The following is an 18,759-nucleotide window of genomic DNA, read 5'->3' as shown; positions in this document are numbered from 1 at the left end:
CTTGTTGACTCCTCCAACAAACATCCACGTTGGCCCAGGAAAGGCACGTAAGGCAGACACAGTCTCTACCCTCACGGCAGAAGCTCAGGAACCCAACACGTCAGGAATTTGCAAGAAAACCCTTATAGAATTGGAACCACTGCCTCACCCTTGCTCTAGCCAGACTCCCCAGGAAGAGGTTTGGGGCTGTCTCCCAGCCAGGTGGCAAAGAGAAATGCGCCATAACCAGCTGTCTTTGCTCTTCTGCAGGCCCTGCCATCCCAGTAGGCGTGGACGTGCAGGTGGAGAGCCTGGACAGCATCTCGGAGGTGGACATGGTACGCAGCGCCCTTGGCAGGGCAGCCCTCAGGACAGGGTCTTGAGACTAAGTTTCTGCGAGAGCCATGGCTGGAGGGCTATGTGGGTGCAGGCTGTGCCTGAGTGGGCACAGCCGGGGATTGGGGGGAGACAGCTTGGAAGTGGAAGTTGGCCCAGGTGCAGTAAACTCTAGAGCAGATGTTCTCAAGCTTTGTGGGTAAAAATAACTTGGGGAGTTGGTTAAATGCAGATTCCTGGGCCCTGCCCTAGATTTCCTGATTCAGAGTCTCTGGGAGTGAGGCCCAGCACTTGACGTTTTGAACACACTCCTGAAGTGGTGCGTGTGGTCAGATGAACACACTTGGAGGAGCACAGAGGGTGGGCGTTTTCAGACTGACGTTCTGTGGTTCTTTGATCTCCAATGCCCGCCGAGGGCATAGCTTCCCTATGTGCCCTTGGCAGTGCCCAGTAGGGTCAGGTGGTAAGGGAAGGCTCTTTGAAGAAGTCTCATTTCAGCAGAGACCTGAAGGATAAGAAAGTGACAGCCATGGGGAGGGCCAGAGCAAGAGCATGGAAAAAGTACCCGAGGCAGAAGAAACAGGAAGTTTACAAACTAAAACAGCAGCGTAGGAAACAGGGAAATGGGGTTAGAGATGGGGTTGGAGAGGTAGGCGGGTGGAGGTACTCCTCTCATGGGCGAGCCCTGCAGGACAGCCAGCATGGGGTCTGGGTGTGGGGGTTGAGCAGAAGTGGGTGCTACGCTCTGACCCCTCCACTGCCATGCATCTTTCCATCCTTCCTCCACTTGCTCCAGAATCGGATCTTTTGGGCAGTTATTGACTTATTTGCACTTGTGTTTTAGCTCTGGCTGTGGTGTAAGGCCCAACTCTTGGTTTAAGGCATCAACTATTAAGGCAGGCGAGGAGACATTTTTTTTTTTCCTTTTTTTGGAAAAGAAGTGGGAAACACTGTTTTCTCCCCCATGCTTTTGAGGAGACACTTTTTAACAGGATAAGCTTTCAGGCTGAAATTATAATAGATGCGCAGCTGCCCATCCCCTCATCTGATCATCCCCTGATTTTTCTATCTTGCAAATATTTATTAAGCACCCACTATGTGCCTTTCCAGGCCCAAAGTAAGGCCTGGGGATTCAATGGTGAGCAAGACACAACTATACCTTCAAGGATCTCACAAGTCCAACAATGATAGAAACTGTCCCAAATGGGACACTGGACTGTCCAGGCTTCTCGAAGTGTCCACTAAGCTGAGACTGAATAGCCAACCAGTAGGTAAAGGGCCATGTGTGCAAAGGTCTAGATGAGGAAGAGCAGGCCTCAGGGGAAGTCCTGCCCTGCTGGCCCCAGGCCAGGCTGTCAGCCTCGCAGCTGCAGGTTTCATTTGCAAAGCCTGACAGATGGGCGGCTCAGCCTCCTGACTCCAAACTCACGATGCACAAAAATGAGTCCTTCTCTCTCCCGTTCCTGCAGCACCACCGTCTTGGCCATTGTCCCACGGGGCTGCAGAACTGTCACCTCTGACTCTGGAGGCTGAGGCTGAGGTGTCCATTCCAGTGGTGGCTGGTGGGTGGATTGTAAGGCAGGAAGCTGTCTAAGCCATTTCTGTCTGGTCTCGCTCCGGCTCCCACAGGACTTCACCATGACCCTGTACCTGCGGCATTACTGGAAGGACGAGAGGCTGGCCTTCTCCAGCACCAGCAACAAGAGCATGACCTTTGATGGCCGCCTAGTAAAGAAGATCTGGGTCCCCGACGTCTTCTTTGTTCATTCCAAAAGGTCATTCATCCACGACACTACCACTGACAACATCATGCTGAGGGTGTTCCCGGACGGGCACGTGCTGTACAGCATGAGGTAACTGCCCGTGGGGTCACGGCTTCTTTGTCCGACGCCTTTCTACTATATGTGGTCCTGAAGAGTTTGTCGCTGTGGTTGGGTCTAGAGGCTACTGGGTGGTACCAGTTTTCCTATGCCGGTTAGAACTCTCTCAAGGTGAAATGGCCACCCTCGTAGCCGGTGACTTCCCTGTACTGGGGACCTTAAGCTTAAGTTAGGAGGCTAGTTGGGCCTGAAAGATTTGAGGGAGACACTGACCTTATATGTACCTTCCACCTCTGAGAGCTTATGATTCTAGTTTATTGGTAATAAAGATTTTAAATAACAACAGCTACTGTTTATTGAGCGCTGTTGCAGATTGACTTCTGGGCTAACTGGAGGGATCACACAGTCTTACCCCACATCCTCCAGCCTGCCTGTACGGCTCACCAGAATTACATGCTAATAGCCTTGGGTGGTGGCTATGGAGAGGGGCATAACCTCCTGGGCATCTCTGGTGGGGCTGGTGAGGGCAATGCCCAGAGAAGGGTGCAGGTGTGGGCCATTAGCAGATAATGTCCTCAGTAGCTGGGACCCAGGCAGAGCAGCAATAACATCTCCTATGGAAGTCGAAACTCTCAAAGTTAAGGTTCTGCAACTTAGACACCTGGGTTTCCAAACTTCTGCAGTAGACACGAGGAGGCAGCTGCAAGTGGTCGGCTGTGTTCTCTGCCTCAGGGCAGGCGTGTGAGCCGAGCACGCCCTGCACGAGCCCACGTGTATGTTTGGGTTGTCTAGGATTACGGTCACAGCCATGTGCAACATGGACTTCAGCCACTTTCCCCTGGACTCCCAGACCTGTTCTTTGGAGCTGGAAAGCTGTGAGTATCAGTACTCCACATGACAAATCTTTGCCTTATTCCCTCTTCGATCTTTGTGACATTTTAGTAACCATGAGACTGAGTAGGGCCTGCCAGGGTTAAGACCTGTTCACTCCTAGGCTGCTATGGGATTTCCCTGTTGCTTCACCCTGCATCAGAAGCAAAGGAATTGAATTAACTTATTTTCCTCTCCCCGAAGATGCCTATACAGATGAAGATCTGATGCTGTATTGGAAGAATGGGGACGAGTCCCTGAAAACAGATGAGAAGATTTCCCTGTCTCAGTTTCTGATTCAGAAGTTTCACACCACTTCCAGACTGGCCTTCTACAGCAGCACCGGTAGCTAACTTTGCCACGGTCTGATTCCAATGTGAAAGAAAACACATTAGAATTCTTCCTCAGCCTCAGCCTTTTCCCCCCCAATGAAAATACATTCTTCTTATTAAAATAACACATAGTCCTACAAAACACCAATGGCTCTTAAAAGCAGAGAGTAAAAAAGTTGCTACCCTCTGAAATCCCATGGCCAGAGGTAATCATTCCTAACAATTTAGCAGATACCCTCACAGACATCTTGCTTTAATTATGAAATTTCACAAAAGTGGGTTCATATGTTACATGCCATTCTGTAACCTGACTCGTTCAACTTGATATGGACAGATAGCTTTCCAAGGAAATGGATTTATTACCTATATTTAAGTCTATAGATTCACTTTTTAATAGTTAGCATGACCTCTTCTTGGACCCTGGGCCTTCTCTGAAGCTTTGAGAGGATCCATGTGTCAGCTCTTCTCTAATCTCACCATTAGCGCTTATATTAGTTTCCCAGGGCTGTCATGACAAAGTACCACAAACTGGGTGCTTGAAACAACAGAAATTTATTCGCTCATGGTTCTGGAGGCTAGAAGTCTGAGGGCCGTGCTCCTTCTGAAGGCTCTAGGCCGGAATCCTTCCTTCCTCTTACTGGCTTCTGGTGGTTGCTGCAGCATTCCAATCTCGGTCTCCGTCGTCACACGGCATTCTCCCTGTGTCTCTGTGTCTTCATACAGTGTTGGCTCTGGGTATCTATGTCCAAATCTCCCCCTTCTTTAAGGACACCAGTCATTGGATTATGGCCCATCCTAATATACTATGACCTCAGCTTTCCTTGATGACACGTGCAAAGATCCTATTTCTAAATAAGGTCACATTCACAGGTACTAGGAGTTAGGACTTCAACACATCTTTCTGGCAGACGCTATTCAACCCACCACAGCTCTGCAGAGGCTAAGGGACCCCAGAGGACTTCTCACTTCATTACCCTTTGTCCCAGTGCTGAGAAGCCCAGGCCCTTCAGCAGGAAGATTTTGTGCTGTCGTCTGCCCCTGCATGGCCACCATCTCCCCATTCTTCTGCCCCCACCCACACTCCTATGTCCACAGTATCAAACACCAGAAAAGAGAGAGCCCCAGCCAAGGTTGTGTTGGTGCTGGGGCAGCCAGGCCTGCTTCCGTTTCTGCCCACAGGGCTCCGTCTCACCCCTCTCTTCTCTCTCGCTCTGATACCAATTGTCACACAGTTCTCTTTTCTCATGTATTCTTGGCAAGTTCAAATCAACTCTCTTTCTAAAATCATTTTTAAGAGTTTTTTATATAACCTTTATCATGTGCCACTGTTTTGAATACTTTATATGAGTTAACTAATTTCTACCCAACAAGCCAATGCTGTAGATATTATCCCCAGTTTACAGATGACAAAACTGAGACTTAGAAGGATTAAGTTGTTTATTGAAGTTGCACAGCTGGTAAGTGGCCAGGCAATCTGCCTTAGTCTCTACGTGTACTCGTCTTAGATGTTTCTCGTATTGGACTAGCATACTCGTTTGTTTGTGTTGTTCCCTATTCAAGCCTTTCTGGAGTCCAGTTTGAATGCATCTTGCACGCCCATTATTTATGATGTACCAACAAGTAGGTTTATGATCCCACCCCACAGGGACTGTGATCTCACCCAAGAGAGCTCACTCTGTTTGGAACACAGACTGTACATTTTCAAATCTCCTGCTTCCCTCCTAGTGTTTCCAAGGCAAATCTCCCTTGTTTTCTTAGAAGGAAAGGATAATGGAGTAGTCTTTCCTGGAATAAAGGCAGCTTTCAGCCCTTCCAGAAAGACCCTGTGCAAACCTAGGGAACAATCTGATTAGCTTCATGGATGCCAATTTAGGTAGAGAAAATAGAGCTGACGTGATCAGACAAAGGCTGTGGGATGAATAAATGATTAGTAGTTTCTGTCATTTTGAGGATCACTTTCTATTTATCCACTCCACTGAGAGCACCTGCCTCATTCAAACAACCCAGAAGCCTACACAGGAATTGTCTGGACCCACCCTATTGTTGCAGCCTTTCCCTGTTGACCCAACCCTTCCCTTACCTGACTCGGTGCTAACCTTCCACTCCAGCCAGATGCCCTTTGTCCCCTCAGCAATGTTTCTCCAGGTGCAGTCTGAGGTCCGCCTACATCCGAACCACCAGGGGAGCGTGTTTGACAAGCAGATTTCTGGGCCCCCTTGCAAGTTCCTGAGTCAGGATCTTAGGCACTGGAGCCCATGAATCTGCATGTTTAACAAGTGATTTGCATGCACATCAAAGTCCAAAGACCATTGCTTTTAGCCAATGTTCTCAAAGTATGGCACTCCGACCAGCAGCATCAGTGTCACCTGGGAACTCTGGAGGTGGAGCCCAGCAATCTATGTTTTGATAAGTCCTCCCAGGGTAGAATACACATTGCTGGGCCCCATCCCCCACAGTTGCTCATGAGTAGGTCTTTCATGGGCCCCGAGAATTTGCATTGCTAACTAGTTCCCAATGAAGGTCTTGCTGCTGGTCCAGGAACACCCACTTTGAGAACCACTGCTCTGAGTTAACGTTTCTCAACTCTGGTGGCACATTAGAATTTCCTGGGGAAACTTTTTGTTGTTATTGGCTACTATTTTTGTATGTGTGGCCTCAACAAAATATACATGACACAAAATTTACCATTTTAGCCATTTTTAAGTGTACGATTCACTGGCATTAAGTCATTCTCAATGTTGTGCACCATTGCCACTATCTGCTTCCAGGACTTGTTTATCAACCCAAACAGAAAGTCTGTCCCCGTTAAACACTAACTCTGCATTCCCCCTTCCCCTCAGCCTCTGGGAACCACTATCCTATTTATGTCTCTATAAATTTGGCTATCCCAGGTACCTCATATAAGTGAAATCATACAACATTTGTCCTTTTGTGACTGCCCATTTTACATACCATGTAATTTTGAGGTTGATCCATACTGTAGTTATGTGTCAGAATTCCATCCCTTTTTATGGCCAAATAATATTCCATTGTAGGGATATACCACTTTTAAAAAAGTTTTATTGAGGTCATAATAGTTTATAACATTGTGAAATTTCAGTTGTACGTTATTATTTGTCAGTCACCATATATTTGTGCCCCTTTACCCCTAGGCCCACCCCAACTCCCTTCCCCTCTAGTAACCACTAATCTGTTCTCTTTGTCCGTGTGTTTGTTTATCTTCCACTTATGAGTGAAATCATGCTTGCATGTACTGCATTTTTTATCCATTCATCTGTTGATGGACAGTTGAGTTGTTTCCACCTTTTGGCTATTGCAAATAGTGCTGCTATGAACCTAGGGAAGTTTTAAAACATAACCAAGCCTAGGTCCCCTCCCCAGACCAATTCAGTCAGAATCTCTCTGGAATAGACCAGGGCTTTGGAGCGTGGTAAAGCTCCCAGGGACTCCACTTCTCCTGCAATAACCCATTTCCTCCATGAGTCCTCTCTCAGTCATTCCAGCCAATAGTTACTCGGGTCTCTTTCCCAAAACCCAAGCGCACTGCTTATACTGATGGGCCTTTTAGTACTTAGGTATGCATGGTTCCATATCTCAAGCACTTCCATTCTGTGGGACTTCCATTCAGTTCCTTGAAAATCCTTAAGGGAAGGAACCAAGTTCTAGATTTCTCTCTATCCCCTTCAGCCCTTAGCATAGCACTCACACACAGAGACCCTCAGTGACCACTGCTGAATTAAAGGGACGTTGTGTGAGAAGAGCCCTGTCCTGGGAATTGGAGACCTGAGTTCTGACCCAAGTTCATCCACGACTCAGGCCAAGGTCTTAGATAAGCCTCTGGGAGTCTCCTTATGTCCCAAATAAGAGGGTTAGACTCAATCTGGGTTTCAGTTATTTACGTGACCTCATTTATTTACATAACACCATTGTGATGTTTGTCTTACTTATGTATCACCAGTGCTGCCATAGACTTAATTTTTTCCTTTAAGTCAACTCCCTTTTTGAAATTTACTTTGAAAAGGAGCTTTACATCATTATAATCAGTGGGAAACTGGTTTCATTTCCCACAAATAGAAGGTGACTTTAATAATAAATGTGATGAACACAAACGAAAAAAGTACCTGCCTCTGTACCCCTGAAATCATCTGTGTGTACCCCACCATCGTGTGTACCTCACGCTTTGGGACACAGAGCTGGACCATTTCTGAGTTCTAATGATCTCTGATAAAGCTGGGCTGAGATGGGACTGGGGTGGGCGTGTGCACACAGCTTCAGTCCACTTTACACATTGACGCTATCCTTGACACCATCTGTGGTCCCAGTGGTTGGGTAATGATCTTGTGGATCATTTGAAACCTTACAATTTCAGTCCTTTTAAACAGCCATTAATTAGTGATTCTCAAATTGCCATACTGAAATAGATAATGTCTACATCCTCATTTTTTCCTAAGGAATGATCAAATGATAAATGACTTGCATAAGACAGATAGAGTGACTCCACAAGGCGGATGGAGTGTCAGGAGTGGAACTGACATCAGATTTTATTATTTTATTTTTAGATTTGAAGCCTTTTAAAAGCGTTACTTAAATATTTTTAATATGGTAAATCTAAAGTACATTAATCTTTATTACTTCGTTTCATGGAGTGCTTTTTCGGTAATGACTCTTTATTTTTTTTCCCACTATTATTATTTTTTATTGAGGTATAATTCACATAGCATTATATTAGTTTCAGGTGTGCAACATAATGATTTGATAGTTGTATATATTGCAAAATGATCACCACAATTAGTCCAGTTAACATCCATCCCCATACACTGTTACCAAAAGGATGTCACCTTTAGAATCATGTGAACAGCCTATTTTTTCTTGTGATGGATGTGGAGATTGACTGAGCTGACCAATCTCACAGTAAAGGGGACAGGGACAAGAGCCCAGCTCCGCAGGCTCCTGCCTCAGTGGTTTTGGCCTCAACAAAATAGAACCACTCCAACTTCTTACACTCCTGGGCAGCAGGCACTCAGGAAATACAGGTGTGGTTTGCAAATAACAAATACCAAACAACTAACCATAGACTCTATTTATTTCTACCTTTCCCCCAAATGCCATAAATGCACTGTTCGTTAGATAATACTGAATGAAAGGGTGTATGTACTAGATACTGGCAAGATATTTATTGATGGGAGAGACAGCTTAGATTTTGGAGAGGAAATGTTTTATATTAAGTCAATTAATTATTAACTTTTAACTTTCTGCTAAAGATGAGAGCAAAGTCAGGAAAAGATGGGCTCCCAGGCAGGGGTTTTTTCCTCTCCTACTGAACCTCATGGGCTTTGTCCTGTGTCCCGCAGGCTGGTACAACCGTCTGTACATTAACTTCACGTTGCGTCGTCACATCTTCTTCTTCTTGCTCCAAACCTATTTCCCTGCCACGCTGATGGTCATGCTGTCCTGGGTGTCCTTCTGGATTGACCGCAGAGCAGTGCCCGCCAGAGTTTCACTGGGTAAAAGCATTCGATAGGTGTGGTAGGGCGGTTATTTTTTTCAACTGGTCACTATGTAAAGAAAAAGGATAATCGTTATTCAGAGTCCTTAAGCGATGGGCTGTCAGAGTCAAAAGGAGCAAACTTTCCTCCTGCTTCCAGCCTTCACCGTTCACATGCTGCTCTCAGTTTCCTAGATTACGTTATGAAAACCACAAGGAGCTAAAACTACATCCACTCTACTCGAATCGTTTCAGAAAGGTATGGCCTATATGGGGTATAGACTTCCACCACGGGCAGTCTTAGAGCTCGGTCCTTCAATAAATAAGACCAATCTACAAATGCCAACAACTTATTCTGCAAGTGCAAAAACTTAGCTGGCCTCCTCTAGATAGTCTGAGAGTTTGAAGGCAGGGCCGGTTTTCTGTGATTTCTCGGAGAGAGAGGGCTGCACTCGCTGGAGTTGTGGTTTCAGTTTTTTGTAGACTGTGAATTCCAAAATGAACTTATAACTCATCATTACCAATTGGGCAAAATCAGGTGGGGCCCCAAGAAATGTGAGGGTTTGACCAGCAAGGCATAGGGAAGAAAAAACTAGCATACTAGTCTTCTAGGAGCTTTCCCAGTCTTCATGGTCTTAACAAACGTGGTTTAGAGGGGGAGAATGTGGTCCTTCCTTGAGGTTTGGGAAGGTTCCTTCCGGGGTGCCCTTTAGTCACTGTTTTAATTCCACATCTGCACGGGCCCTGTCTGAAGCACTCCTGATCTTGTCAGCCACCTCACAGAAACCCAGTCTCCCAAGGGGCTGCAGTTGAGAGGAGACAAGCAGTAAGCTGGGCAGGAGGAAAATGGCCCAGCTGCCTGTGGAGTGGATCCTCACACCTCTACCGGGGGAAAGATGCCTGGGGAATTTCTCATTAGATTTAAGAGATGGAGAATGTCAAATGGTGGCAATGAAATGGAGGGCAGCTCTGTACCCTTGTCAGCGGCTGAACTAAAGCTGGATGTGTGCAGGTATCACCACGGTGCTGACCATGTCCACCATCATCACGGGCGTGAACGCCTCCATGCCCCGCGTGTCCTACATCAAGGCCGTGGACATCTACCTGTGGGTCAGCTTTGTGTTCGTGTTCCTCTCCGTGCTGGAGTATGCGGCTGTCAACTACCTGACCACGGTGCAGGAGCGGAAGGAACGGAAGCTGCAGGAGAAGGTGAGAGGAGTTTTGTTGCTTTCCTCATCTGAGCCTGTGCTACTGGTGGGATGAGAATGGGGGGGTAGGGGGGGGTGGGGGGGGTGGGGGGGTGGGCATTGCATATAGAAAAGGGAGATGTTTATGCAAAAGCAGGAGGATCCATCTTAGAATATGTTCTAGCTTCTACCACAAAAAATCTCAGAAAGCAGAAAGTCTTTGGACAAAGAGTAGGAACAGGAAGACTTGGGTTCTTAGGCCACTTATGCTGGGCCTCAGTTTCCTCATTTGTAAAAAAGGTATAACAGAACCCTCACCCCACCTTCCCCCACAGGGTTATTGTGAGGGTCGCACGAGATAATGTATGTGAAAGTTGTTTTGAAACTGTAGGGTTCTAGACACATGTACAGTATCACTATTATTACTGAACATGTCTGAGGAGAATGCCCCCATCTCCTATGACCAGACAAGGGAAAGTTCTAGAATAAAAAGTTTCTGTATTTATCAGTGCTCTGGCTCAGTGAAAATTCAGCCACATATGACTTGAGCCTTTAGACTCATTGGAAATACTATACTATCTGTAATATACCGCACTACGCTATAGATAGAACGCAGATGGGGAATTCCAGGCATGAGCCTTTGGCACAGGAAGTGAAAGTTTGTTCTATTCATATTCAAACTCTTATTAATCACAATAAGAAATAAAATGCCAACTTGTTACCAGATCATTGCACTAATCAAAATGGGTGTTAACCTAAAAGGGATAGAGATCAGGGAACATGAAAATCCCACATTTATGGCCATCTAGGTGGCTGGTAGCTCCTTAGCATAAAATAGATTTAAATTTTAGGAAAAGAGAATGTGTTGCCTTTTCAAAAATAGTCTTTCAATGCCCACATTTTACGTGTTAATATTTCCACATTGACTCTAAATATGCTAGATTGTTTAAGAATTTATTTTTAAAATTCTACTCAAACCTTTCTTACTTCAGCATTTGAGTATTCGTTCACATGTTCTGTAATTTGTACATTGATCATTATCAAATGCCTTTGGATTATAATTTAACATTTTTGATTTATAATCCATTAGACTTTCCTGTATAGAGTACTTCAAAACATAGCAGAGCCAGAATGTGGACTCGTGGACGGTTAACTGCACCCAGCTTGTCCTCAGGCAGTTCAGGAGGCTGTGACCATGGCACAGGCCGGTCTTTGCTGGAGTTGATATGACACCGCCTCAAGAGCACCAGGGAAATCACACGCGGAAAGGCCACTGGGCCCCAAGTCCAGCTCCCTGTCTGTGTGAGAACAGACACCCGGGAGGGGAGAGCTTGTCTACACTGTTGTCAAACATCAAACGTGTGATTGAAAGGCTGAGAAGCTGTGATTGCTAGGGGGCAGACCTTGGTGGGAAGTCACAAAATCTGTCTCCTGCTGCATCACAGAGAAACCGCTACTCGTGACCGTTAAAATGGCCCCTGGTGGAGCTGAGGTTCCTAAAGTGAGAGCCAAAGAGCACTGGCCTCGAGCCACCTTCTGAGCCTGTTAAAAGTGAAGATTTTGGGGCTGCAGCCCAGACCTACTGATTCAGCATCTCCAGGGATGGTAGCCTGGAAGCCGCATTGTTAACAAGCTCCCAGGTGGTTCTGATGCTCGCTCAAGTCTGACCTCCAGCACTCGAAGGGCAAAGCCAGCTGGAGCCTGCTTGGTGCACCCTGCCTCGGATGGGGACGCGAGCTGCTTTGGGTTGAAGCTGGCAAGCAGAGTGCGGGCCCACGGGGTCTGCCTCCCATGGACGTGCTCGAATTCCATGGCTGACCATCCAGACCTGCGCAATATGCCAGGAGCCACTTAATTTCTCTCAGAAACAAGCTGATTTATGGAAAAATAGAGATTTATCATAATTTTTTGGCATTTCCTGATTCTAACTCAAAATCTTAGGAGAAAAGCCTGTCTTCATTTTAGCAGAAAGAATTTCAGTTTAGAGCAAAGAAAGAAGATCTGTGTCTTAAAAAGAAAAGCCCCCAGTAACAATATCTTACGATTTTATCAAAGTTTGAGTGTGATTGTACCTAAATACAAAGAATTAAATAGATGACTTTTTAAAAAAAAAAAAAAAAGATTGGCACCTGAGCTAACAACTGTTGCCAATCTTTTTCTTTTTCTGCTTTTTCTCCCCAAATCCCCTCAGTATCTAGTTGTATATTTTAGTTGTGGCTCCTTCTAGTTGTGGCATGTGGGATGCTGCCTCAGCATGGCCTGAGAGCGGTGCCATGTCCGCGCCCAGAATCCGAACTGGCGAAACCCTGGGCCACCGAAGCGGAGCGTGGGAACTTAACCACTCAGCCACCGGGCTGGCCCCAGATGACCTTTTATACCTAAAATCTATCAGTTAACTATTCTAGCAATGTATTAATGTGCTCCTTAATTATCGTTGCTGATGGGACCAGACACAGAAATAACGAATTCATCGTGTCCAATTAAAAAAAAAATAGCTCCCCAAACCACCAAAGATTTCTTCACGCATGAGAATTCTTAAACAAATTCCGATTTTACATAAAATCATTCACCTATGTCTGCATTCTAAAGCTTCATGGTACCCATTGGAGTGTTTCAAGATCCACGATAGGAGGCAGGTTGTGAAAGGTCGTTATTTCACTTTCCCAGATGGAAAAACAGAGGCTCTGCAGGGCTGAGAGCCGGAGTAGAAACATCGAGGCTGCAGGTTGAGAAGAATCCATCTCAGGCCGTTGGGCTGTGTCAGGCAGGCCCCACGCCTAGGCTGACACCTCCCTGGCAGGCGCCACCAGAGGCCCTCTCTTTGCTGACTCATTTGTGGAGAGAAGTTAAGCGGAACCATTTCCTTCCCTCCAACTTACAATTTTTAAAAAAAAATTATTTTATTGAGGTCATATTGGCGTATAACATTGTGTAAATTTCCGATGTATATTATTATACATCAGTTTCTGTATAGACTGCATCAACTTTTAATTTCTTATAAGCATTTTCATACTTGCAGAAACAGTAAAAAAAATAGGATAATGTACATCCATATACCTGCGCCTGCCTCCAACATTGTTAACGTTTTGCCATTTTTGTATGAGCTCTTTCTCCATGTAAACATAGTTTTGTTGGTGCAGCTGAACCATTTAAAAATACACTGCAGGCACCATGCCCCTTTACCCGTACGTGTAGCCCTTTAGAGTAAGGACACTCTCCTACTTAACCATTTTTTGATTCATGCACAAACAGGTGGAGTCCCACAACTGGAGTCAGAATGTGTGGTTTTAAAGTCCTGACTCTGACACTAGCTGTGTGATCTCAGGAGAATTGTGTAGTCTCTCTGTGTCTTGGTTTTTGCTTCTGCAGTTGAGGTGTTTGCTGTCAGTCCGGGCACCTCTTCTGCCCGTCTCAGAAACCTACATATGCCTGACACCTCCCCTTGTATTTGCCGCCCACAGTGTGAAATGCCTCAGTCAAGAACCATGATGCTGGATGGAAGCTACAGTGAGTCTGAGGCCAACAGCCTGGCCGGGTACCCGAGAAACCATATCCTGACAGAGGAGGAAAGACAAGACAAAATAGTTGTCCACCTGGCCCTAAGCAGTGAATCCAACTCCTCCAGGAAGAAGGGGCTTCTGAAGGGCCAGATGGGTCTTCGCATCTTCCAGAACACCCATGCCATTGACAAATACTCCAGGTTGATATTCCCCGCCTCCTTCATATTTTTCAACTTAATTTATTGGTCAGTGTTTTCCTAGGGGCTCCGAGGCTGTGCCTGGGAAAGGGCATAGACATCTCTGGGGCCTGGCCAGCCGTCCACGTATGGACCTGCTGACCACGCTCCCCTCACCAGACATCGCAGCAGCTCCCGGACCACCATGAGCGGCGCCCCATCTCTCAGAGGAGCCAGGACCCCTCCAGATGCACTTCCCCAGACCTCATGGGTTTGCTCCTCACTCATGCTGTGTTCTGTGTTCCACTTCATGCCTCTCTGAGACTGACTTCCGTTCTCGTGTTTGAACAGGTGCACGAGAGCCCCCTTCCTATAAAAAAAGACTCACCTGCCTCTCAGATGTTCTAAGACCCTTCTGAAGCCTAGGATTCAGTTGCAAAGGGGAAGGGAAAAATGAAGAGCAAGCTTAGGGGCATTCTGGATAGGAGATGGGAAATTAGGATTCAAAATAGGTTTAAAATATCTGTGAACCCATACAACTGGATTAAGTGCCTACTTAGGAAGGAAAAAACTCAGATCCCAAATAAGAAATGATTTGACCTGTGTGAGTCTGGCAACTTGCATGATTTTGCAATATGAGGGGATGTCATTCATTCATCCATCCATTCAACCATTCACTAAATACTGAAAACCCACCCTGTGCCAGGTCCTGTGGAAATGAACAAATAGAAGTCTCTTTTCTCAGAGATTTTCTCTAAGCCTGTAGTCATTCTACATATGACAGAAAGTTCTTCTGCCCTTCTCTCTCCTTCAACTCCCACTACCCCACAGAGCCATTCTGTTTGCTGATGGTTTTACTCCTAGGTCTGTCTAGAAAAGTATTTCCAGTCTCCCGTGAGACCCTCATGAAGCCAGCTCAATGCTTGTCTCCTGCAATCACCATGAAGGACAAGCCTACCTCTGGGAGGAGGGACAGTGACGTGAGAATTAGTGATAGCAGAACTTGGTCTTGGGGCAGAAGGAGGCATAGGTCTGGGAATTTGTTTCTGATGCCATGCTACCTCCCTTTATGGGCTCTTTCCCTTCTCCCCCAGCTGACCAGTGTCCTCAGTAATCCTTGTGTCCAAGCCCTGCCCCCAGCCCGTGGACGCTACCTATGCTGACCAGAAGTGCCCGCACTCTAGAATGACTTCCCCCTTACCCCCGTGAGCTACTGACTCTTTCCTCTAATGCAGCTAAGCTCAGATTAGGCAGGTAATCTGATTTATTGAATCTACAGTAAGTTGTGAATGGCCATTTCTCTCAACCCTGTGTTAGGTGTTTGCTAGTTAAGTGAATCTCTAATTAGGAGAATTTCTGGAGGTATAAAGGACACAATTTTGAGAAGGGGGCCTTTTCCTAAATCATAACACTTGGGATCAGAAGTCTGTTCTGGGGGAGTAGGGAGGGAATGCCCACCTCAGATTTCTTGTTTATTGATGGAAGTTGTTCTGCTTTTTCCCTCGCTGCCCCTACCACCTTCCTGCTCAGGGTCTGGGTGTCTGGTCCTTTGGTCAAGAGTAGACAAATGGTACAGCCAAAGAGAGGCCTTCGGTTGAGCAAGCTCTGGCCTGTGAGTCTGCTCCACGGCTCATGACTCCCACGGGCAGGGATCCTTAGTTCTGAGGATTAGAGCACACATGGCTGCCAGAGCCTCCAGAGTTTCAGGTCGAGGGCCTGTAGCTACCTGATCCTCTCACTGACTCCCTCGTCATGACTGCTGACACAGTTGCTGTACACATCCCAGCTTCTCTGCTCCTTCCCCCGCACTAGTCCCCCATCCGTTTCTTCTGTTCCCCGTACACACTCCTTCTGTGATCCTGGTCCCAGATACTTGCTTTACCACTCCATTGTCCATGTTAAGGACCAGACTCATCATCTCTGGCCAGAGACTGTATGATCAGGGCTGGGATTCAAGGAGCTGAACTCTCAGAAGGGCTGGCTCCAGGCAACCATGTGACATAGATTACCTTGGGGAACTGCAAGTTTGGGAGGTCCCCAAGACCACTCTCAGGTTTAATAATTCACTAGAAGGACCCACAGAACTCAGAAAAGCCATTATACTCACAGTTATAGTTTATTGCAGCAAAAGGATACGGGTTAAAATCAACAAAGAGAAGTGGCATATAGGGTGGGGTCCAGGAGAGACCAGGTACAGAACTTTCAGTTGTTCTCTCCCAGAGGAGTTATGCAGATGGAGCTTATTTCTCCTACCAATGACGTGTGACAATATGCACCGACTATTGCCAACCAGGGAAACTCACCCAAGCCCGTCAAGGTGTACAAGAGTTTTTATTGGGGGTCAGCCATGTAGATACAGCTACTGCCCACATGGCTGACCCCAGTCTCCAGCCTTTCTGGAGGTCAAGCTGATAACTCTTAGCTCAAGGTCCCCATCATAAATCACATTGTTAGCACAGACCACCTGGCATGGCCCAAGGCCCCCAAGTAAACAAAGACCTTCCTATCAGGCAGGACATTGCAAGGGTTTAGAAATTACATCCCAGGAGCTGGAGGCCAAGGCCCAAGCCTTTCTTTTGGCAAGGTTAATCTGTTACTGCACAGCAATCCTTGTCAATTCCTTATTGCTAATGTTAATTGCTATTCTACTGTTAAAGATTCATGCCACAAACATTTTAAAGCATCCCTGAATGAAGTATAGTGGGGTCCAAATTAGGACAAAGAGATAGTCACAGCTCTCAGAGAGGAGACTGATAGAAGACATGAGATACAAACACGTATAAGTTAAAAAGTGTTAACTACTACAATGATGGTTCAAAGTGTAATGGGAATTCTGAAGAAGAAAAGAATGATTTTCACTGGGAAGACTGGATCTCCTGAGAAAACAGCCTCTGAGCTGCCCCTCAAAGGTTGGGGATTTGGAGAAGAAGAAATGTACATGCTAGATGCCCATGTAGAAAAGTACATGCTAGATCTGTGATGTCTAGTAGGGTTGCCGCTAGCCATGTATCCATTTAATTTAAATTAATTAAAGTTAAATAAAATTTAAAACTCAGTTTTTGCCCCATTGCACTAGCCACATTTCAAGTGCTGCTCAATAGCCACATGTGGCTGGTGGCTACACTACTGGAAACTGCAGATCTATAGAACATTTCCACCATCACAGAAAGTCCTGTTAGACAACGCTGCTGTAGGTGAAAGGATCAGCCTAAGCAAAGTCACGAGAGAGGCAGGAAGATTTGAGATTGCTGAGTATAGGGTTTGTGGGGCAAGTCTTCTGTTTTGGCTGGATCCTAGGCTGTGGGAAGAGGAGGTGAGAGACCAGCTCTTTTCTAGGGGTCGTGGCAGGTCCCCCATGTCACTGCTAATGAGCACAGCTTCCCCTCCATGAGTTGCCTGGCCCAAGACCACTGGATTTCCCACCCTCACAGACAAATGAAGAATAAAAGTACGTAAACAAGGATGATTGAGTGGTACAGGGCGTTTGGACTTGTTTAGAAATCTTTACCCTCTAGAGCCTCTCCTAGGCCACAACGCTGCTCAACGAATGATAATTACATTGTCATTAAATACATCCTATTGCTTTGGTTATCTTATTTAATTCCAGCACTACTCTGCTTCTGACTATGTTGTCTTCATAAATTGAGGCTCATATAACATGGTGGCCTGTTCACGTAAAAAAAATTAAGATGTATTTTAACTAGCTTATGTATTCAAATGGAGTTAATTCTATAGCAAACATGTTAAGAATCATGAACAGCATTTTATCCTGTGGGACCATGATACAATGACACCATTGTGTTCAGCACTGCCTTATTGCGGTGTAATAGTCTGACTGTACTTGAGAAAGTGGAAGATTAAAGGAGGTTGAGAGGAGACAACAGGAAGTAAGGAAATATCGAGAACATGGAAGGTTTCACCCTAGATTGCAGAAGACAGAGGAGTAAACATAATTGTTATCAGGGATGCTTGAATGGCACTTAACTTCACTGAATCCAAGACACCATCAAATGTAAGATGCATCCATATTTTATGTACTACTAAGAAAGAAAAATTGCTGCTAATTAAATTATAGCATGCCAATGATTATAAGATGAATCTTGATTTTACCAACACTAAATTGTGAAAAATGTGCATGTTAGAATAAAAGAAATAGGTATTATACAAAAACTGGTGATCGGACATACTTCTTTGACATCAAGGAGCTAACATTTATTATGTACTTCAAGGCCCTGTGCCTGGCTGGGGGATGGGGTGGTAGCAGATAAAGAAATGAATGGGAGACACCTTTCAGTCATTAAGAAGCTTACACTGTAGTGGGAGTGGTTCAAAGAAGGGAGAGACCACAGAATTGAGGAGTAAATGCTGTTTGTGGTAAATTTTGAGCAATGGATGGATATAATTTCAACTCGTAGAAAGGAGGGGAGGGATGATAACATGGCAGAAAGAAAACTTGACTGTATTCAGAGGACAGTGAACAGATACGCTATGGAATGTACAAAAGTCTTGGGTTTTCATCTTTCTAGTTCTCTGACCCTGGTGTCAAGGGTCCTTCTAGGTTCATTCCACTTAGAATAAACCTAGGGAAAAAATTTGACTGGTCTGGTCTGTGCCATGCATGTTGAAGATGATCAGAGCTCTGTGCTGTGTGTAAGTTTAGAATATTGTGATTTGGTTCAATCTTTTTGTAAACATCTGCAGAAGGGAAACTATCAATTCAAAAAATGGAAAGCTGCTTAGTTTGAGGGAACCAATGAGGCAGGAAAATAATGATAATAATAGTGGGGAAAATTCATGTTAAGTTCAGCTATGTGTGGGAGCTGCAGCCCATGTGCTGACCTGAACACAGACGCAGAAGCCAGAGGAAAGAGCTATACCACATGGAGGGTAAGGAGTTTGGATCTGGCAAGCAAGTGAAGATGTCAAATAAAAGGTTATAAATGCTGATCTGGGGCTGGAGGGAGGTAAAGATTTGGGACTACCCTCCTAGATGTGCTCAATGAAGTTATCAAAGTAGATGAAATTCCTGAAGGAGACAAGCAGGAGAGAGGAGGCCAATGGATAAGAGCTTGGG

At 45.6% G+C, this 18,759-nt stretch overlaps 1 protein-coding gene across 1 annotated transcript in view; it reads left to right on the top strand.

The window, feature by feature from the left end:
- Positions 1-17,855, top strand: part of GABRR2 (gamma-aminobutyric acid type A receptor subunit rho2) — a 44,677-nt gene extending 26,822 nt beyond the window's left edge. The window contains exons 3-9 of the mRNA XM_008544263.2: positions 250-317; positions 1,945-2,168; positions 2,928-3,010; positions 3,210-3,350; positions 8,689-8,841; positions 9,835-10,031; positions 13,471-17,855. Of these exons, the coding sequence (XP_008542485.1) occupies positions 250-317; positions 1,945-2,168; positions 2,928-3,010; positions 3,210-3,350; positions 8,689-8,841; positions 9,835-10,031; positions 13,471-13,770 (1,166 nt within the window). The 3' untranslated portion in view covers positions 13,771-17,855. The remainder of the gene's footprint in view (positions 1-249; positions 318-1,944; positions 2,169-2,927; positions 3,011-3,209; positions 3,351-8,688; positions 8,842-9,834; positions 10,032-13,470) is intronic.
- The last annotated feature ends 904 nt before the right edge of the window (positions 17,856-18,759 follow it).

This window comes from Equus przewalskii, chromosome 9, assembly GCF_037783145.1.
Source record: "Equus przewalskii isolate Varuska chromosome 9, EquPr2, whole genome shotgun sequence".
Taxonomy (NCBI): Eukaryota; Metazoa; Chordata; class Mammalia; order Perissodactyla; family Equidae; genus Equus; species Equus przewalskii.
Note: the sequence above shows the minus strand (reverse complement) of the source record. Positions and strands in the feature narration are given on the sequence as shown.